Source organism: Tamandua tetradactyla, chromosome 18, assembly GCF_023851605.1.
Source record: "Tamandua tetradactyla isolate mTamTet1 chromosome 18, mTamTet1.pri, whole genome shotgun sequence".
In the NCBI taxonomy this organism is placed as follows: Eukaryota; Metazoa; Chordata; class Mammalia; order Pilosa; family Myrmecophagidae; genus Tamandua; species Tamandua tetradactyla.
This window is the reverse complement of record NC_135344.1, coordinates 28,228,928-28,251,968: the sequence shown is the minus strand read 5'-3', so window position 1 is coordinate 28,251,968 and position 23,041 is coordinate 28,228,928. Positions and strand designations below refer to the sequence as shown.

The 23,041-nt window shown below is 35.4% G+C and overlaps 1 protein-coding gene across 3 annotated transcripts in view; it reads right to left on the bottom strand.

Annotated features, from left to right (window-relative positions):
- The window catches only part of STARD6 (StAR related lipid transfer domain containing 6), a 31,848-nt gene that overhangs the window by 6,052 nt on the left and 2,755 nt on the right, over positions 1–23,041 (bottom strand). For all 3 annotated transcript variants that reach the window (XM_077135443.1, XM_077135440.1, XM_077135441.1), the window contains 5 exons: positions 22,591–22,671; positions 20,898–20,991; positions 20,668–20,717; positions 8,470–8,596; positions 1,127–1,244 (listed from right to left, as the gene is read on the bottom strand). In XM_077135443.1, the coding sequence (XP_076991558.1) occupies positions 1,127–1,244; positions 8,470–8,596; positions 20,668–20,717; positions 20,898–20,987 (385 nt within the window). In that variant the 5' untranslated portion in view covers positions 20,988–20,991; positions 22,591–22,671. The remainder of the gene's footprint in view (positions 1–1,126; positions 1,245–8,469; positions 8,597–20,667; positions 20,718–20,897; positions 20,992–22,590; positions 22,672–23,041) is intronic.

The window sequence follows — 23,041 nt, the reverse complement described above, 5'->3', positions numbered from 1 at the left end:
TGAAAATTAATTCAAAGGAAATTGCTTACAGCAAATTCAATAGTGATTTTTGCACTATGTGACTGATTACCTCAGATGTTTCTATGATTTTAACTTCTTTCTTACTTTTTACCTCTCTTCTGATGATTAATAATGAGCTAGAAATGATCTACTTTCAAAATATGCAAAATAACAGATTTATGATTCTGTTTGTATTTTGTGTTGTAGGCAGCAAATAAATTTTTATGTGCCCTCATTTATAAAATGAGATAAGTAAATATATATGAAAGTTAGGAACATCAGTCCTTAGTGGTATGAGCTACCTGGGTTTGAGTGTATTAGCAGAACCATGACTCAGTTCAGGCTCTGAAGCTTGGAGTACCACAGACATAGAGTAACTGAAACCTTGTTGGGAAGTAATAATTAACAAAACTTAATTGCCCCTACCTCCAAGTAGTTTACAGTAGGGAAAGTTATTCAGATAGGAATGGTAAGATTAAATACAATTATGGATAAAAACAGGGTTCTATATCACTATCTAACCAAAGTCCTTTCACTATGAGTTCCATTAAGTTATCTGAGTCCAGAGATCTTTATGGTCTGAACTGGTATATTTTATGAGTAATGCAAGTTATGAAATGGTTATACATTTATATTTTGCAGAATGATAACTTTGAGGGGGAGGTAAGGATAGATCAGAACTTCCAGTTTCTAAAGAAATATTATAAACATATTTATGTAAAGACCCTCTAGTGGAAGTTTTTTCAATTGTTTTATCAGTTATAGGATATGTCCATTCTAAGCAATTCAAATATAAATTTAAATTTATATATCCAAAAATTAGTGTTGTTTCTTAGGAATTTAAAAGTGTTTTCCTTGAAGTTTTAACTTACCACTATCTATACTTAGTACTTACTGCAGGATATAGCCTGCACAAGAGTCATTGACTATGATGTAAATGGTACCTCTGGAGTTGGTTTAAACATCAGACTTGTCTACATGATACATGTACTTGTTAGTCCCACTGAATAAATAAAAATACATCGGAAATAACTGAAAATATAGTTTCTTTCAAACTGTGAATTAAAGGGGAAAATGTATTAATGACTCAGTGATTCCAAAACGTGGGCAAAACATTTCAACTTACAACAGACAATGTTAAGATTCCCTTCGTAGCGCTTGATGTGTACTAGGTCAACAAAGTCTCGGGGGGAAATTGAGCCCATGGCAAAACTTTGTGTAATGGTATGACTTATAATTGTGTCCTGCAACAAATCAAAGCATAAAGATTCCAACAGTTATTTTAATATCTATTCTTTATATTGTTACCCAAAATAATTTTATTGCACAAGGTTGGCCTCTACGTCAAAAAAGTAGGGCTTAGAAGTTTTAAGATATTATCACTAAATATGCATGCATTTTCTGTATTAAAGAAGTGTTAGGTGTATAGTAAGAATGTAGAGAACTCAGGAAGGAATCTAGAGATGATCTGCTCTTTTAATTTTAAATGAAGAAACTGATGTCTAATAGATAAAATCATATGCACAGCTAGAGAAAAGTGCAGAACTAGAACTCAGTCTCCTGATTCCCTAGACAGTACTATTTCTACTATTCCACACTAGCTAGGTAATAAATTCTAGAAAACGCACTGATTTAGCACTCCTGGAGAGGAATACTAGAAACATTGATAGGGAGTTAAATAAATTCTTCTTACAGTATAATGCTATTCAGAAATAACAGTAGTATATTGGAAAGGGAATAAAATATGGAATCAGGAAACCAGGTACAAGACCTGGTTCTACCACCTATTGACTATGGTAACCTTGGGTAAGTCATGTAATCTCTCTAAGTTTGTTTTCAAGTGTTTTTTGTTTGTGTGTTTCAAATTTATTTTTGGTTTGTTTGTTTCAAGTTAAAAAAAAACCTCCAAGTTCATTATTCTTTCCATTATTACAACTGATTTGCAGCAACAGCAGAAATATTTGAAGTGCTAACAGAGTTGTATGATTAATATTGTATAATCATGAAAGAAACAGTCCATAAGTTTGGGTTTTTAGTTTGTGAAGGACAATGTTTCTCAAACAGAAGTTTCAAATCCCAAAGGGATTATGGACATGTGTATAGTGACTAGGAATTTCAGGATTGCTGTACAAGATGAAACAGATCTACCATCCTGGGCTTTTCTACAACCTCTCTTCCCTCCCAAATTTAAAAATCATTTTAATAAAAGGAAGAGTTCTAAGTAAATGACAAGATTATGGCAGATGTGTGGAGTATTTATTTTTGTTTGTGTGGAATGAGGCTTGGAGTCTCAAAGACCCAAAGACCCAGTGGTTTGCAATTTTACAAATTTAGTTGTAAAAATTATAAAAGTTTGTTTCACCCCATCATTCATATTAACTAATAAAGTTATTAATAATAAAAAACCTAGAACTCATTTAAAAATATCCGTTTTACTAAGCTACTATTTACATGTCCTAAAGTCATCCATTTTAAGTATATATTCAATGAGTTTACTAAAGTAAATGCATTTAGTTCTGCAACCATCCCTAAAATCCAGTTTTAGAAGACTCATCTTTGATTCTTCCCTATCCTTCCATTTTGACCCTACCTCTAAAATGTATCTTTGAATCCTCTGATTCATCTCCCTCCTGCTGCTAACACTTTAACACAAGCCAACATTATTTCTTATTTGTACTATTGTGATAGCTAACTGGTCTTGCTGACTTCACTCTTGCCCTCTTTCAATCCATTCTCCATTCAGCAGCTATCTCTTGAATTGTAAATCAAATCAGTCATTTCCTTGCTGAAAAGCCTCCAGTGGTTTCCCACTAAACTAAGAATAAAATTTCTCCTAATGACCTATAAGGCTGTCACAGAATCTGACCTCAGCTAAAGCTCCTCAATTGTACTTCTTTACCATTCTTCCCTTACTTGAATTTTTGGTATTTATTAATTTTTTCCTCCTTATTCTTTATGCTCAAACCCCACAGACCTTGTTTTTATATTCACTAAAAATTGTCATCTCTCTCTAGCCTTAAGGCCTTTGCATTTACTTTCCCCTCTTCTTGCTACACTTTTTCTTTGTTTTGTATGCTGTATGGTGGGGTCACATTCATTATTTTTCCATGCGAATATCCTGTTATTGAAGCACCATTCACTGAATTTTTGTAAGGTAAGGTATGTATGAGTTTTTTCCCTTTTTCTTTTTATTTCTTTTTCTGGAGTGATGCAAATGTTCTAAAACTGATCATGGTGATGAATACACAACTCTGTGATGATACTGTGAGCCACTGATTGTACACTATGTATGGAATGTTTGCATGATAAGATTTATCAATAAAAATATATTTAAAAAAAATTCCATTGAACCCTAAATAGGATAAGCCCCAAGAGAACCACATGTAGACACATAATAATCAAATTGACCAAAACCAAAAACAAGCGGAGAGTTCTGAAAGCTGCAAGAGAAAAGCAAAGTATTACACACAAGGGAATCCCAGTAAAATTAAGTCCCGATTTCTCATCAGAAACCATGGAGGTAAGAAAGCAGTGTTATGAAATATTTAAATTAGGGAAGAAAACAATTACCAAGCAAGAATTTTATATTTGGCAAGACTTTCTTTCAAAATTAGGGAGAGACTAAGACATCCTAGATAAACAAAAGCTGAAGGATTTCATTATCACTAGACCTGCCCTACAAGCAATGCTAAAAGGAATTCTTCAGACTGAAAGGATAGGACACTAGATAGTGGATCAAAGTGGCATAAAGAAATGAAGACCTTCAGTAAAGATAACCATATAGGTAATTAAAATGCCAGTTTTATTGTATTTCATTTTTTGATATTTAAAGCCACTTCTTACTTCCTACACATGCATTTATGGTTTTGAACATACACTGTACAGGAGATTTTGTAATAAATAGCAAAAAATGGTGGGGGTGGGGAATGGATGGGTATAAGAACAATGTATATATATGCTACTGAAGATAAATTGGTATCAAATAAAATATGATTATTATAGATTTAGGATATTAAAATTTAACCCTATGGTAAACATAAAGAAAATACATGAAAAATATATTCAGAAAGAAATGGGAAGGGACTCAAAATGGTACAATCGAAAAAATAAAAACAACCAAAAACACCCCGATAAATAAATATGAAAGTACACATTAATGGAAGAACTGAGGGTAAAAAATGGTGTAAGACTTACAGAGATCAAATGGCAAAATGGCAGAAAAAAGTCCTGTATTATTAGTAGTTATTTTAAATGTAAGTGGATTAAACTCTCCAGTCAAAAAACAGAGACTGGTAAATTGATGAAAAAGCATGACCCAACAATATCATGTTTACAAGAAACTCACCTGAAATTCAAAGAGTAAAGTAATTTGAAAGTGAAAGGTTGGGAAAAACATACCATGTAAGGAGTAACCAAAAGAGAGCTGAGGTCGCTGAGGTGGCTATACTAACATCAGATAAAATAGACTTCAGTAAAAAAATTGTTATGAGGCATAAAGGAAAACATTACATATTGAAAGAGGTCAATTCAACAAGAAGACATGAGAATTATAAATATACATACATCTAATGGCCAAGGCCCAACATAAATGAAACAAATATTGACAGATTTGAGGGGAAAATTAGATAGTTCTTTATTAATAGTAGGAATTTTCAATACATCACATTAAAAAATGGATAGAACATCTAGGCAGAAGATGAATAAGGAAATGGAAAACTTGAATAAAATTCTACACCAGGTAGACCTAATAGATAGATATGGAGAGAACACTTCAGCCAACAGTAGCAGAATACATATTTCTTCTATAGTACATATGGATCATTCTATAAGATGAACCATATGTTATGTCACAAACAAGTCTCAATAAATTAAAAAATATTGAAATGACACAATGCATCTTACCTAACTACAATGGAATGAAAATAGAAATCAATAACAGAGGGAGAACAGGAAAATTTACAAATACGTGATAATTAAACAATGCACTCTTAAACACCAATAGATCAAATAAGAGATCAGAAGGGAAATTAGGAAATTATCTTGAGGTGAATAAAAATAAAAACACAAATACCAAAACTTATGGAATGCAGTAAAGGCAGTGCTGAGAGGGAAACTTATAGCTCTAAATGTTTTTATTTAAGAAGAAGAAAGGTCAGAAACCTAACCTCAAAATTGGAGGATACAGAAAAAGAGAACAAACTAAACTCAAAGCAAGGAGAAGGAAGGAAATAACAATGATCAGAGCAGAGATAAACAAAATAGAGAATACAAAACAATAGAATCTACAAAATCAAAAGTTGGTTCTTTGAAATGATCAATAAAATTGCAAACCTTAAGCTAGAGTGACAAAAAATCGAGAGAGGATACAAATAACTGAAATCAGAAATGAAAATGGGAACATTACCACTGACTCCACAGAAGTAAAAAAGCACTATAAGGGGATAATTTGAATAACTATACACCAACAAATGAGATGATCTGGATGAAATGGATAAATTCCTACAAACATGCAAACTCCCTGCCCTAACTCAAGAAGAATTAGAAGATCTCAGTGGACTATTTATAAATAAAAAGATTGAATCATAAATCAGAAATTCCCAACAACAAAAAAAGCCCAGGACCAGATGGCTTCAGAGAGGAATTTTACCAAATATTTCAAGAAGAAATGACACTAATCCTGTTCAAACTCTACCAAAAAATTGAAATTCTATGAGGCCCAAATCATCCTCATACCAAAGCCAAATAAAGATATCACAAGAAAACAAAATTACAGACCAATATCTCTTATGAATATAGATATAAAATCTTCAACAAAATGCTAGCATACCACTTCCAACAGTACATTAAAAGAATTAGACACCATGATCAAGGGGGATTTATCCCAGGTATGCAAGGGTTTTTCAACAATAAAATCAATTAATATACCACGTTAACAGAATAAAGGAAAGAAAATACACGATCATCTTAATTGATGCAGAAAAGGCATTTGACAAAATCCAGCACCATTCTTGAAAAAAAAAACACTTAGAAAACTAGGAATAGAAAGAAACTTCCTCAACATGATAAGGGTATGTGTGGAAAACACACAGCTAACATCATAGTCAATGGGGAAAGACTGAAAGCTTTATCTCTAAGATCAGGAACAAGACAAAGATGTTTACCATCATCACTGTTATTCAATATTATACTGGAAGTCTACCAGAGCAACTGGGCAAGAGAAATAAATAAAAGATATCCAAATTAGAAAGGAGGATGTAAAGTTTCCCTATTTCTGGATGGCATAAGCCTATATACAGAAAATCCTTAAAAATAGACAAGAAAGCTACTAGAAATAATAAACAAAAATTCAGCAATGTGGCATGGTACAAGATTGAGACACAAAGTCAGTAGTGTTTCTATACATAATGAACAATCTGAAAAAAGGAATCAAGAAAAAAATCCATTTACTACAGCAACTAAAAGAATTGAATATCTAGGAATAAATCTAATATGAATGTAAAGGATCTATACATGGGTTATTAGAATACATTACTGAAAGAAATCAAAGAAGACCTAAATAAATGGGAGGACATTGTGCATTCAATGATTGAAAGATGAAATATTGTTAAGATATCATTTCTATCCAAAGCAGTTTACAGATTCAACAAAATTCCAAATGCCTTCTCTGCAGAAATGGAAAAGCCAATCATCAAATTTATACATGGAAGGGCCAGGGGCCAGAATAACCAAAGCCATCTTAAAAAAGAACAAAGTTGGAGGATTCACACTTTGTTAAAACTTAGTGCAAAGCCATAGTAATCGAAACAGCATGGTACTGGCATAAGGACATACATATAGAGCAATGGATTTGAACTGAGAGTTCAGAAGTTAAACCTCATATTTACGGCCAACTGATTTTTTACAAGGATTTCAAGTCTGCTCGATCAGGTAAGAAGAGTTTCTTCAAAAAATGGTGCTGGGAAAACTGTATGTCTATATGCAAAAGAGTGAAGGCAGACCCCTACCCTCATACTATATACAAAAATCAACTCAAAATGGATCAAAGACATAAATATAAGATTTAAAATTCTTAGAATTAAATATAGGGAAGCATCTTCAGGATCTTGTATTAAGCATAGATTTATTAGACTTTACATGCAAAGCAAAGGCAACAAAAGAAGAAAATAGATAAATGGGACATTGCCAAATATAAAAGTTTTTGTGCATCAAAGGACTTCATCATGAAAGTGAAAAAACAGCCTACAAAAAGGGAGAAAATATTTGGAAACCATATATCTGATAAGGTTTTAATATACAGAATATGTTAGGGAAATGCTACATCTGAACAATAAAAAGATGAACAAACCAATTTAAAAAGAGGCAAAAGCCTGGTATAGGCAGTTCTCCAAAGAAGATACACAAATGGTCAAAAAGCACGTGAAAGGGTGCATGGGTGGTTCAGTGGTAGGATGCTCACTTTCCAAGCAGGAGACCCAGGTTCAATTCCCAGACCATGCTCCATCCACGCCCCCCCCACCCCCAAAAAAAACAAATGAAAATATGCTCAACATCACTAGGCATTAGGAAAATGCAAATCAAAACCACAGTGAGATAGTATTTCACACTCATTAGAATAGCTACTCTTTAAAAAAAAAAGGAAATTACAAGTGCTGGAGAGAATGTGGGTAATTATGAATACTCATTCATTATTGGTGGAATGTAAAGAGGTATGGAAGACAGTTTGGTGGTTCCTTATAAGGTTAACTATATTATTATTACATGATCCAACAATTCTAGATATATAACCAAAATAATTGTGGGATGAATTAGTTGGTTAAAGGAATGTAAACATTTGTCTGGGAAAGTATGTATAGAGGCCCTTTTTTGCCTCTCGTAATCCCTTTTCCTTTCTCCTTATCTTCAACTTCTATTCTGATTACCTCTATTTTTCTTTTCTCCCTCTTTTTCTTCTCTCTCTCTTCATCTCTGCTTAACAGATTTTGAAAGCGTTTCTATAACTTCAAAAATCTGTATTGTTATTTCACACGTTTCCCTTTATTTTTTAAAAAACTATTTTCTGATCTTAAATTCCACTAGTGCGTCTTCACTGACCTGTTATTGAGTTTAATATGACCAAGTCTACTGACTTCAAATCAACCAGGCATACTTATTCTTACTTTTTAACCCAACTGAGGAGATGAGTCCATGTGTTTAGTTTCCTCGCAACCAAAGGCATACACACATCTATCTGCAAGAGAACTGATGTGTGAGATGCAGAATGTGATATTTACAAGTAGAACAAAGTTAACTGGAATTAAACAGTTGGCCAATAAAGAGGGGGTTTAAAGCCTTTATGAAGATTTCAAATCACTCTGAATTGAGAAAATGCTAAATGTCTACATAACATTGCTTTAATAAACTCAAATTGCTAAATCATAGAACTAAAAATATATTAATAGTGTAAAAAGTCAATATTAAAAAACAAATTACCGAATCAATCCTGTGTACCATGTTGCATGCTTTCAATTCTTTATCCCATGTAAGCCTGTTATCAAGTCGGTAAAGGAAGTCAGATACTTTGCATGATGATTCTGGAATTATTGCTTCAACACGATATCTATGGTTAATAAATGAAGAAAATTTCCAATTTGAGTTTAGTGTAAATTGAAAATGTAGTGTTATCAAATATAAAAGTGGGCTAATTTAGCAAATAATAGTAAAGAAAACCTGAAGGTAATATCAGCAATTCAATACAATGATTTTCAATGGGAACAGGCCAGGTTTATTTAAGTATATATGATAATAATTAATATACATTATTTCAAAATTAATTTTTCTACAAATTGTGTTGATACATAATGTTTCTTTTGTTGTGTTTTTAAAAATTTAAAAGGAATGCTTTCATTTTATTTAGAATCATTCTAAAATCTTTCTAATCAACTTATACCTGTGATATTTATCATAAGCCAACAGTAATCAATGAGAAATTTGGATGGCTGTGCAATATTTTATGGTCCCAAATTCTAACTTAAGGATGTAAAATGGTCTATAGTAGGGGTAGGCACAATTTTTTTGTTAGAGGGCCAGATAGTTTGCCAACCCTGATTTGGATGAATTAGTATTGTCTTGAATTAGTCTAAATTTTAGTTTATGATTACCAACTTGGGCAAGTAACAAACATTTGCATGGATTTGGTTAATTATCAACAAAATTAAGATAGTGTGAGAAAACTGGATTAACACCCATTATTTAACAGAAGGTTGTTGAAAGTCTAAACAATATTGGCTATACTCTGTCTTCCCTATGAATCATTCTTTTCAAACCAAGGGGACAGGCTTTACTAAAATCAAATCAAACTTTTAACCTCTAAAAAGTTAAAATTTCTAGAGAAAGTGATATAAAACCATATTCCTCTGAACCTTTGCTTTCATGATTTGGTAAACAATTATGGAATTCATTAAAACATTTGTATGTTCATTTTCTTTAGAAACTCAGTTGTTTCCTATTTTTCTCTAAAAGATATTTTCAAATTTCCTTAGTATATAAGGCTTCCTTCTTTCAGATATACAGAATTTTTAAATGTTTATAATTAAGCACTGTGTAAGGCAGTAAGAAAACTTCTGATATTAACAGGTACTGCAAAAAAGCAACTTACAATCTAGAGAATTCAGACATGAAACAGTTAAGATTGAAGTATAAAACTATGGTATGAGGTTTGCATATATTCCATGGGTTGCTTTAATTAATCTATTCTGTCTAATTATATTGCAAAAGCTTAAGGACAAAGAGTTTTTAAACTTTTGGTATTTCTAACTAATATCCAATTAGGTGCTTTTTAAAAAGCAGCTATTCATCTTGTATTTATTGATTACTAACCTAATCTTTCATTGATTAAGTGATCAAACATTAACTGAGTATTTATTGTAAATGGTCTCCTAAGGAGAAAAGATTTTCTATTTTAGTGTAGCTTCAGTCTAGTGGAGAACCTGATTTATACAATTATTAGATTATGATAAATGTTGAAGAGATAGAAGGCACAAGAATACGAAGGTGAGAAGAGGAGCACTTTATTGAAGATATTTTTGGAAGATTTGCCCAAGCCCTTTTAGAGTTATTAGTGACAAATATTAATATTAGTGACAATATTAGATGGAATATATTGAAACAGAGGACTTTTAGGCATTAGATGTTTTGTTTGTTTGTTTGTTTTTTCTATCTTAGTAAAGAAGGTCCAGTTTTTAACTTTATGTAAATAGTATACCATACATATTTTATGAATTTTGTTTCTTTCATTCAATACTTTCTTTTAAAGATGTGTTCATATAAATCCTTCCCGACTCCAAGATCATTAAGATACTTGCCTACATATTATTCTAAAATTTTATAGTTTTGTATTTCACATTTAGGCTTTAATCTACCTGGAATGGACATTTGCATATGGTATGAGTTTGAGTTGGGTATAAATTATTCTTTTAACATATGAATAAAAATTATATCAGTACAGTTTATTGAACAGTTGATTATTCTGCCATTGTTTTGTAATGTTCCTTCTATCACATTGCAGAGGCCCAGGGTCCAAGCCCCTCTTCTTTACTGAGAATAGGTTATTGCACTTAGCCACCTACAATGACCAAGATAGAAATTAAAGCATCAAATCTACTCAGGGGGATCGGTAGGGGTGGAAGAATGTGTAGATGGTAGCGTAAACAAAGCATTAAAACTCCCCTCTCTTGCTCACTGTTGATAAGAAAACTCCAACCCCCTGTGTCATGAGACCCTGCTGAAACTCTGTTCTCACACGCTTGTCCTAAACCCTAAAAGACCTCGCAGTCCCCTGCCTCCTTTGCAGAGCATTAACTTCCATTTTCCACCATTGGCCCTCACCATGAAGATCCTCTCTTGTTTATAAGTCCTAATTAAAATTCATGTCTAACTCCATGCGTGATGTGTCCTTTGGTCTTTGGGCTACTCAGACCCGAGCCCTCCGAAAACTGGCTTGGAACAATTGGTGAGCCAGCCAGGAGCCCAAATAGCTGCTGGCTGTAGCAGGCATAAGTCTTGGGAAGGGAGAATCAATGGGGGATATCCAAAGTTGGCCTCTTGCATCTATGTGGGGAGGGGTGGCTACCCTCCTAATGTTAGTACTCCTTTACCAGGATGCAGAATAGTTGAGGTTTCATAAGAAAAAGGAGAGCTGTCAGGCCGCCATGGCTCTTGCATGGCTCCTGTTAGGAGCAGTGTGTTCAGCCACAGAAGAGGCTCTGGCTGCTAAAGCTGTGGCTTACAACCTGAAAGAACTTAAGTTAGAAAGGGACTTGCGTATAGTCCAAACATATTTGAAGGATGCATTGAAAGAGAGGCTATGCTATGTAGGTAAGAATTTAGAAATGTTGGCATGCTGGTATGCTAGAGTAAGAGGGTGTAGAATGTCCAAGGGGCAAGTGAGGCATATCTTGACTGGGACCCTAAAATATGGGATCTTGTTGATTTCTCTTTAGATGGTGATGAGCCCCAATATCTGATTGGGATATTGAAAATGAGGAAAGGAAGCTTAGTTCACCCTCTGGTCCAGAAGTTGTCAGAACATATTCAGCTTCCTCACCCCTCAGTGGGGGTGAGTGACATTGAGGGTGCCATCGCCACTCCAGATACCCCAGCACCCCCTCCTAGCCAAAAGATCTTAGTTGCCACCTAGGACTATACCACCGCTGAATTACATGAATGGGAAACAAAAGATAAAGTAATACCACCTTTGTATGCAGTGGTTCTAAAGACTGCCTCTTTACTATGAGGAATTAGCCCTCAACTATGTCATCATTTTGTTTTAAATTCAACTAATGTTTTCTTTAGTATTCTCTTACATAATACTAAGCAACCTGCTTTTGCCTTCACCTGGGAAAAAGAACAAAGGACTTTCACTGTGCTAGCACAAGGTTATTTACATAGCCTGGCCATTCTGCCACAGCCAAATGGCCAAGGATCTGGCTCACTGGAAGAGTCTATTTCATTATATTAATGTTGGCATGTTAACCAGTAACTCTCTTTCAGAACTTAAGATGCCTCAGGCTCATTGTTATCTCACCTTGAGAGTTGAGAATGATCAATTAATTATGACAAACTGCAATTTCTTAGCTGTTCTCTCATCTTTTTAAATGTTGTATGGTTGGGTAAGACAAAAATTATTCTTTCTGCAGTAATCAATAAGGTAAAATGTTTCCTATGCTGCATACACCAAAACAACTAATGGCTTTCTTGGGGTTACTGGGGAATTGGAAACTTTTTTTCCTCACTTAACCCAAATGTTAAAACTTTTGTATATTGCTAATTAGATAAGGTCGTACTTGGAAATGGAAGGACCTCCAGCAGGCTGCTTTTGAAAAAGCAAATAGGACAACAGCACAGATACAAGAACTGGGGGGTATGTAAATCCATACCTGCCCTGTATATTAGATTTGCCAGCACTGAAACTGGCTTTGTGTGGGGTCTGTGACAGAGGCAACACTCTAAATGAATGTCCCTTGGTCTTTGGTCACAATTAGGGACAGAACTGAGACACAGCCCCCCTGGAAAAGCAGTTGTGTGCTGCATGTAATGTCTTTTTGAATGCAAAGCTGCAGGCTGTGGCCCCAGCTTCTAGGAAATGCAAACAGCAGGGCAAATGCAGGCTCTGAGAATATAAATTAAAGGGCCACCTGCTTTACAGCCTAAAAGGGGAATGATAATAATTTGTTGTTGCCTATACCTTAGAATATACAAATGGGGGAAAATGAGGTCCTTTGGCCCTACTGCTGGTCTGTGCAGCCATGCTGGTTGGAATCTTAAACCCATGGGGAATAGGAGTCACCCAAACTATTGTAATCTGATGCAAAAAAATGCCTGTTAAATTTTTTTATCACCAATCTGGGGCCTCCTATTCCCATGGGAATCTTATGTATAGCTATATGGACCTTTCTTATGTCTATACTAACGATTAATGTCATGGTGGAAGACTCAAAATTTGCAGGGGGAGAATATCTAGTATTTAAAACCTCCCCATAATACTCCTTTGCCTGGTACCTTGTTGTCAACCAGCGGAGCTTGTTTTACTTTGCTAAATGCTGCCAGAATGCAATATACCCCAAAATGGAATGGCTTTTAAAAAGGAATTTATTAAGTTACAGAAGGTTACAATTCTAAGGCCATAAAAATGTCCAAACTAAGGCATTCAGAGAAAGTTAACTTGACTCAAGAAAGGCTGGTATCACATGGGAAGGCACATGGCTGGCATCTGCTGGTCCTTGTTCTTGGTTCTGATGCTTCCAGCTTCCGATGCCAGTGGTTTCCTCTCTAAGCATCTATGGGCTTTCACTTAGCTCTTCTGGGGTACAACTTTGCATTCTGGCTTGCTTGGTATTTAATGGGAAGGCCCATAGCAATATCTGTTGGGCTCTGTATCTCCAAACTTCCATATTTAGGCATCTGCTGGCATTCCAAGCATCTCCAAATGTCTGCATCTTGGTCTGCTCTGAGCTTTCTCCAAAATGGTCCCTCTTTTAAAGGACTCCAGTAAACTAATTAAGATTCACCTTGAATGGGTGAAGTCACATCTCCATCTAACCAAAAGTTCACACCCACAATTGGGTGTGTCACATTTCCATGGAAACAATCAGATCAAAGTTTCCACCCACAATATTAAATTAGGATTAAAGGAAACATGGCTGCCCCTACAAGACTGGATTAGGAAAAAGGACATGGCTTTTCTGGGGTACACAACAGCTTCAAACTGGCACAGAACTCTAGCATGTATATTGTTAAATCAACAGGAATTATCCCTTATTGTTCCCCATAAACATCTTTTTCACCTATAGTGCATTAGCAAACATCTTGCTACAGTTTCAGTGGTAACCCATGGCCAAAATCAAACCCATTGTTGGGTTTGCACAGATTCGCCATCTTCAGGTACTACCGACCTGCCTTAGACAGTGATGATTGCAAACTCGTCTGTGTGGAATACCCTGCTAGCCTGGTAGAATTCAATGCATCAGAAAATTTGAAAAAGAATCTTCTCATTTATGGGATGTTCTAGATGGGGACAGCCCTCTGTCCCTGCTACCTTATATAACTCTTTACTCCATACTCCTAGTAATTGAGAAATCCTTTAATTCCCTTTATTGGCCATGGTGGCATCTCTTTGTGAGGTTGTTATCTCTGTGTGTGGGGTCTCCTAGTGTACTGTTGTCTCTTACTATTGTGGAATATAATTGCTATGTCTGTCCTATGGGCAACATAGTCCACTGTTTGCGAATGGATTGTGGAGACCCAGAGCCTGAGCCCCTCCTCCACATTGAGAATAAGTTACTGCACATAGCTGCCTACAGTGTGGGACAGAAATTAAAGCATCAAATCTCCTGGGGGGGGGGGGGGCGACCGGTGGGGGTGGAAGACTGTATAGATGGTATTGTAAAGAAAGCATTAAAACTCTCCTCCCTTGATCAATGTTGATAAGAAAATTCCAAATCACTGTGTCATGAGACCCTGCTGAAACTCCGTTTTTACCTCCTTGTCCTAAACCTTAAAAGCCCTTGCACTCCCCCTGGCCTCTTTGTGGAGCACTAACTTCCATTTTCCACAGCTGACTGCCACTATGAAGATCCTCTTCTGTTTGTAAGTCCTAATTAAAATTCATGTCTAACTTTGTGCCTGATATGTCTTTTGGTCTTTGAGCTACCTTGACCCAAACCCTCCAAGAAGGGTGGAAAACACATATCAAGTCTCCACTTATGTGTGGGCCTGATTTTACCTCATATACTATTGCAATGCCAACATGACATTTGAAAGAAGTTCTGCGGAAAAGATAGGAATTTATTAAAAACTCTATTGATTGGAATTGACTTATAATAATTCTAATAATACTTTACATCTGTATTTGCCTGATTCCTTAAACCTGGGTGGTTAACAAATATTTAATTGATTCTCCTGATATTTTATAGTTAATAGTACTCATACACACAGGCAATATAGTGAAAATGTTAAGAGAGTAAAACTGAGAGTTAGTCTGCCTATTTTCAAATTGCAGCTCCAGGTCTTATTAGCTATGTGACCTTAGGTAGATTATTCAACCTAAGGTTTTCTCATATGTAAAGTGGAGATAGTATTATCTACCTCTACAGTTCATGAGGACCAATTAAGTTAACTTTATTTAAAGGATAGCATGTGGTATATACTAAGTGTTCACTGAATGTTAGCTATTATTATTTCCCCTATGTTGATTCTTTTATGGCAGTAATCCCACTCTGCTTTGCTTTATAAGTATTTTTTCCCTTATAAAGAAGAAAAGCTGGGTGAAAGGATAAAACATTAATTTTATTTTTGAAGTTTTTTTCCCCTTGAGAATATCACCAAAATTGTAAGCCCTATAAGGATACAGTTTATGATAATATATTATTAGCCTCTAGCACATTTCCTGGCACATAGGAAATAGTGTATATGTATATTAATACTTGAATATAATGAATAAAATTATTTATTTTATTTCTTGGAAGATTATAAAATATAATTAAAGCTGTATCTAAGCAAAGGTAGGCTACTAGTTTAAAAGGACCTTATCTGAATTCAGTAATTAGAGATGTATTGGAGTTACAGCCTTTTAAAAAATATGTAAACATCATGCCTCTTTGGAAATATACACAACATCTAAATGTCTTAAGTATTGAGTCTTTCACCAAATCAAGTATTCAATATCTACTGTGTTCAAAACTCCTCAGAGAAATAAATTTTGGTATATTTCAACCTAAGAACTCTTTCATACTTATTAATCATCAAGATGAACAGTTCTTTAGATATTTTACTAAGCTCTAAAATAAAGCTTTATGCTCATTGTAAGTGCCCTCAGGTCAAATTAAAAATGTTTTAACAACTCTCTCATCTCTCTTAGTTTCTGACATACTTCAGCTGGTACCTGGAACAACTGACACATCAGTATACATGAAGATATACCTTTTATAAACCATATGTAGGGCTCCAGGGCCTGGGCCCTACCCCTTCTTCTATTTTGAGAGCAAGTCACATAGCTGCCTACCTGACAGGGACAGATGTTAAAAGTCAAAAAATGTAAAACCCTCCTCCCCTAATAACCAAATTTCATGAGACTCTGCTGAAACTCTGTTGTAACCAAATCTGACAAGGCTGTTAAACTTTATAAGTCATTCCTGGGCATGGCCTCTTCTCTATCTTTTCGTCTCTTGAGTTTGGGCAGAGTGCAGACTTTCATCTCTCAACTGGCCGTCAGTGGGGAAGATCTTCCTCCTGTCAGTAAGCCCCTAATTAAACTCATGGTAAAGCAGGATAAAACAGAACAACTTCAAGTCCCTTATTTCTTATCTAGCTCCAAAGGAATTAATACAAACTGCATACGTCGGCTGCAAACTTCTTGGGACAAAAATATCCCTTAAAGCCCCCAAACCTCCTGAAATCACTGAAACTTCCTCAAACCATAAAAGCTTGTAAAAGCATGGGTCAAAAGTGGACTCATTGGGTGCATGGGTGGTTCAGTGGTTAGAATACCCGCCTTTCTTGCGGGAGACCCAGGTTCAGGTTCGATTCCTGGACCATGCAACCTCTGCATCCCCCCCACCCCCCAAAAAGTGGACTCATTTAAGAACAAAAGCCTGGAGTCTTAAAGATTGTTAAGCATTTGCCCAAAGACAAATTTTGGATTTATGAGGGGCTGGCCACAAGTATCAGTGGTTTCTCTTCCTGAAACAATGCTAATCCTGTAAACTCTTGGTTAATGCAGACCATGTAAACCCTTACTGTTCAAGGGTCACTATGAGAACCTGTAAAAAGGAAAATACCTGGTGCTCAAAGGTTACCATGGAAACCTGCCACCAGTAAAACTTTCCTATAAAGTAAACTAACCCACTCCCACTTAGTGTGTATCCCTCCCTTGGGCACGTCCACATTAATCTCTTCAGTGTGTACTCTCTTTTAATAAACTTTACTGCTTATCCCTACTGGCCCTCTTGTTTGTCTACATTCTTTTAATGGTGAGACTCCTGAACCTGAAACAGGGCTCAGTACTATTGCCAGCAGGACACTAGTTATAATGGGCACTCTTCTGTCTAGTGTGCCCTTTGGTCTCAGAGTTGTGCTAGGCTGGAACACCATACATTTCATGAAGCTTTCAAGCTGCAGTGAAAAGCTTTCAGCAAATGTGGATTTGTGTCAATAGGCTAATTTAAACCTCTCTAAGTCACCTTAAAGTCTGTTAGGGTTTTTGTGATCGAGTAGTGCCAAAACAGCAACTAGGAAGGAGATGGAAGATAAAAATAGTGTACAATATCTGCTTTTGCATATTAAACATTGTTAACTTGAGGAAGCACCTTTAAGATGATAAGACACTTATAGAATTTTAGCGACCTTATTTTTGGTATTTCCAATGTAGTATTAATGAATCAGGGGCAGGACTTCTAGAGTGGCTGTGTGAAGAAGTCAGATTACCCTCTCTGTAGTGGCACACTATATGACTGGTGAAAATTATTTTTTAATAAAATGATTTAAAAATTTCTGGAAACTGACCTAAGCGCATATGGCAAATAGAGAAACATTTATTCAAGAAAGCCTACTAAATCTAGGTAAGAAAAGTGTCTGTGGCATTTAAGCTATAACCTGCTCGCAGCCACCCCTACCTCCATGGTATGGAAGCTTTGTTCTTGGTGGGGGCAGTCAAGGAAACAAGGGCTTCCTCTCCCCACCAGCTCCAAGTTTAGTGCCATGATTTCACCTAGTAGGGGTAACTAACGACTTTTCTCATCCGGGCAACCCAGCTCATGTTCTAAACCTCTATTCCAACCAGAAGTTGCTGAGAAGACTGAGGTTCCCTTCCCCTATTCAGCTTACACTGGTAGACCCAAGGCACAATAATCTGTGAAACCTGGGGACCCAATTACCCTCATCCTTATAATGAGGGAGGCAAGCTGACAAGCCCTAAGGACTACCAGGTCCTTCACTCTGCCTGAGAGGACTGATTTTATTTGAGAAACAATGTGGAGAAATGGTCAAAAACAACAGAGATCTTAGAGGTAAGCAATTAAGTAAAGACTATTAGACACAAGAAAGTAATAACAATAACCCAACAGTAGACCACCTAGAAGTTTAAGGGAAGAACTAGGTAGAGACAGTCAAAATAGCCCTTGTAAGGTCACACTCATCCCGGGGGTCTAGAAGGCTGTGTTTATGCACTAGGCTGCCCTGCTCAGTTGCAATCAGAGTGGGATGTGGGGATAGATTTGAAAGCATTAACCCAAACCACACACAGACCCATTAACAAAGGATTAAAGGTGTAAGGGACTTGAGTAAAAGCTTGTCGTGGTTTGAAGCTTTATATACCCCAGAAAAACACGTTCTTAAAGTTAATCCATTACTGTGGTTTTGAAGCCACTGTGAGTAGGACCTTTTGATGAGACTATTTCAGTAAAGGTGTGCTCTAGTTTGCTAGCTGCTGGAATGCAATGTACCAGAAACAGAATGGTTTTTAAAAAAGGGAATTTATAAGTTGCAAGTTTATAGTTCTAAAGCTGTGGAAATGTCCAAATTAAAGCAAGGCTATAGAAATGTCCAATCTAAGGCATCTGGGGAAAGATGCCTTGATTCAAGAGGGCTGATGACGTTCAGGGTTTCTCTCTTAACTGGAAAGGTACATGGCCAATATGGCGAGACATCTGCTAGCTTTCTCTCCAGGCTTCTTGTTTCATAAAGCTCTCCCAGGGGCATTTTCCTTCTCTATCTCCAAAGGTCTCTGGCTGCCTGTGCTCTCTTGGTTCTCACTGCTCTGAAGCTTTTTCCAAAATATCTCCTCTTTTAAAGGATTCTAGTAAATGAATCAAGACCCACCTGGAATGGGTAGAGTCACATCTCCCTCTAATCAAAGGTTAATACCTGTAATTGGGTATGTCACATCTCTGTGGAGATAATCTATTCAAATTTCCAAACTACAGTACTGGGTAAGGATTAAAAGAAATGGCTGCCATCACAAAATGGATCAAGATTACAATCTGGCTTTTTTAGGGCACATAATCCTTTCAAACTGGTACAAGATGTGACCCAAATCAATCAGAATGAGTTTTAATCCTATTACTGGAGTCCTTTAAAAGAGAATGAAATTCAGATAGATGAGAGAAAGCTACAAGAAGCAGCCTGAAGCTGAAATCAACGGAAAATGGAAAAGAAGGGAGAGACCAAGAGATGCTGCCATGTGCCTTGCTACATGACAGAGGAGCTAGGATGGCTGGCAGCCAGCCCCAGAATGCCATAGTCTTGGGGAGAAAGCATTGCCTTGATGATGCCTTGATTTGAACTTTCTTTTAGCCTCAAAACTGTAACCAAGGAGTTAGGATTTAACCGATGAATATGACTATGGAATTATTACATAAATTGTCCTTTTTTTCTTTCAGGTATATTAAGAGTAGACAGAGAGACTATGTGATGATATTGTGAATTACTGATTATATATGTAGAATGGAATGATCATATGGTAAGAATGTTTGTGTTTGTATGTTGGTATGTTTAATAAATAAAATAAATTAAAAAAAAGAATAGACAGAGAAGAAATATCTGAAATCTCTGAACTGTGATCTAGCAATCCTATCCCTGAGAATGATTGTAAAAGCCCTTATCTTGTGCCTTTATCCATTTTTGCTTAAGAAATTTATAAGGGCAAATGCTCTAACGCTAATGGAGGAATTGGAGTCAGCCATTAACTGGTTCCAGCCCAGTTTCATTCCTTTACATTTGTAAATTGTTTCTGCTTACACTTGCTATTGAAATGATATCTGTCTCCCTTCCTTTCTGCTTACACTAACTATCAAAATTGCAATGACTTTATCTCTACTTATTAGAATCCATAAAAATCCTTGAATATCTTAGACTTGGGGAGACAGATTTTTGGGCTGAATCATTGTTTAGATAACAAAGGTATGGATTATCTCCCTGATAATTGTTAAAATGAATGGGAGAAAGTGTACTAGCTTTGTCCTATCATCAAAAATTGGATTGCTACATAAGATACATAAATTTCAGTCAGATACAAAAAGAGCAAGAAGCATGGAATGAGGGAGGTAAGAGAAAGAGTAGACTCTAAAAGAAGACGAATTAAATAATAAAATTTTGTCTGCACAATAAGATATGATGATTTGAAGGCATCATGGGTAATAAATGAATAACTCTCCAAAATAAGGTAAAAAAAAATGTCAGCACAATTTTCCTTAGTGTACTTGTACTTGAAATAACAGGATATTAAAAAATGTCCTTAAGAGCAGTTTACAGAAAAAAATTTGCATATATCAGCAACAGAAATAAAATAAATAAACTTTATTATTTAGTGGTTCATTTAATGGAAAGGTAAAGATGATCAAATATAATTATCAACTAGAAAACATTAATCAATTTGTTTTTACAGTAATTACTTCTTAATAGGGGAATGTCCTATTTCACCTAGTGAACTATACACTGGAAGGATTGTTTTTCTCATCTTCAGGTTTGAAAATAAATGATAGAAGGTACATACTTGCTCTATTTTATTAATATCACATTTCAGTCTAGTGCCTTTATAATTAATTCATACTTCCCGATTGGTATAAAATAATTTGTTACAGTAAATGAAGGGGCATTGACTTTAAAATAATGATTGTAAATAGGAAAAACTGTACTCACATTTTTCCACTGAACTTTTTAGAAGGCTTGCTGGAAACAGTTATCTTTTTCTCAAAGGGGAATAAAAATCCACAAATAAATTAGCTGTCAGATACAGAAAAAATGGAAATGAAAAAAAAAGCAAAGATACATTTTTTGATTTGTAAAAGAAAATATTTTTAAAAATCTCTTTACAAAGAACTGTTTTTCATTAAAAAAACAAACTCTTGAAATATAACTTGTTTTCTTACTGAAATTTTAACCACTTTCCAGCCTGCTGTATCTTGACTGTAACCTAAAACTTCTTGAGCAGTGTGCTTGGCAATTGCCTTATAGTCCATCTATCTGCAAAGTTTAAAAAAACAAATGATTGGTAAGAGTGTAATCAGACAAAAATAAATTTTAAATTGCCATATTCCATTGTAATTCTATTTCTCTGGGCCTGTCACATAGCAATGAACAGTAATTATTTGTTGAATGCATGCATGTATCTCTTCACCCTTATTCATAGTCTCACAAATAAAAACATGTGGTATAGTGGAAAGGACACAGAATTTGGAGTTAAAGAGACTTGGGTCAAATCTTTTCTCTGCCACTTATTGATTGCTTGAAACAAGTTACATATTTCTAGTTCCTCATTTTCGTCCAGTTGCAAAACTGGGAGAATACCTACCTTGCAGAATTAATGTGTGGATTAAATGAGATAATGCACTTAAATGTCCTAACCCACTCCCTGGCACATAATATTCATTCCATAAATCATTATTATTTCTAACAGCTTAATAATGCTTCCTTTCTTGTAAAGTACCAAAGTACACTGATCGTGTACTCTTTTCAAAGTGAGTGGTAATGGCATCACATGATCTGATCCCTGACTTCCTCTACAAACATTTCCTATTTCTCTTCTTCTGGCCCATATAGTTCCTATCACACCCACTTCTCCCTATAACACAAATACTACCAACCAACTTCCTACCTGAAGCAGGGTATTTGCTGTTCCCTCTGCTTGGAACATTCTTCCCCAATATGTTCCTATGACTGATCTTCTTCATTGATGTTTTGCTTAAATGAAACCTCCTCAGAGAGGATCAACTTCAAATCAATTCATGTTAAACATTATAAGTGAACCCTTGCTATGAATTAGATACTGTGGTAGCTATGGGAAAACAGTTGAGTAAGATATTGGTTTTGCTCTGAATGAGTTCAGGAAGCCTTGGTCTCATTGGTCCTTTGAGCTATCACTCACTTTTCTGTTAGGGAAAGTTGGTTGGTGTGGTGGAAAGATACGATAACATAGAGGGGGATTCAAATCCTGTCTTTGTCACTCAACACCAGCTGTATTATTTTGGGTCAGTTTCTTAACCTCTGAAATTCAATTTCTAAATCTATAGAATGGGGATACTAATACCTATTTTATGGGACTGTTATTAAGATTGAGTTAATTTATGTGAAATACTCAAAGTAGTGTGGGATCTATGATAGGTGATCAAGAAGGTTAGTTTCTTTTCTTAAAATAGACAAATCTAAACCTATGTATTCATGGAGTGATGAAAAAGGTTGATGCTAAGAGAGCTGGTGGTTGAACACTAGTTTAAATACACTAAATATCACTGAATGGTACACTTTAAAAAGGTTAACTGTATGTTACAAATTTCACCTCAATTAAAAAAAAAAATTGTCCAAAGAGCTACCTCTTTAGCTACTTCAATAAACCAGTTTAAAGTTATTACTAATCAGAACATTTCTTCCTTAGCTCTCACCTAAAGCTGTTTAAGTGATCATACATCTATTTTTTCACCTAAAGCTGTTTAGCTGATCATAAATCTATTTTCTCTTGTTTAGTTCTCTAGTAAGCCACAACAGCTGCTGCCATCTTCTATATTTGAAAAGCCTCGGTAAACCATTAACCCTCTTTTTCCTTAAGTAGACTCCTGGTTTCTTTACCTTTCACAATAGATCTAGTCCAGAATTTTAATAACTAGTGAGACTCTTTGAATCCTCGTGGAGAGCTCCATCTCTCTTAACCTGTGAAGGAACACAGTGGAAATAGAGTTATTTTGATCCAAGAATTGGGTTAAGGCATTTGGCAATATCCTTTATATTTTCTCAGTGTCCTTTCTTTACACTTAAATCCTCAGCAGGAAATATTTGCCATAATGCTCCAAGAAAGAAGAAAAAGATAATCTGAAAAGCTTTAAAGATATTGTTTATGAAAAGTATCTTTTAAGAAATTATCTTATTATTCCTTATACACAGGAAGAATGTGGATAAAAATCTTTTTTTTTTTTTTTAATTTACAAACCAAGCAAACACTCCTCCTTCTGAAATCTAACTTTTTAAGCTCATCGCTATTAACATTTTATATAGACTTTACATAGCCATTCCTAGTTGGTTC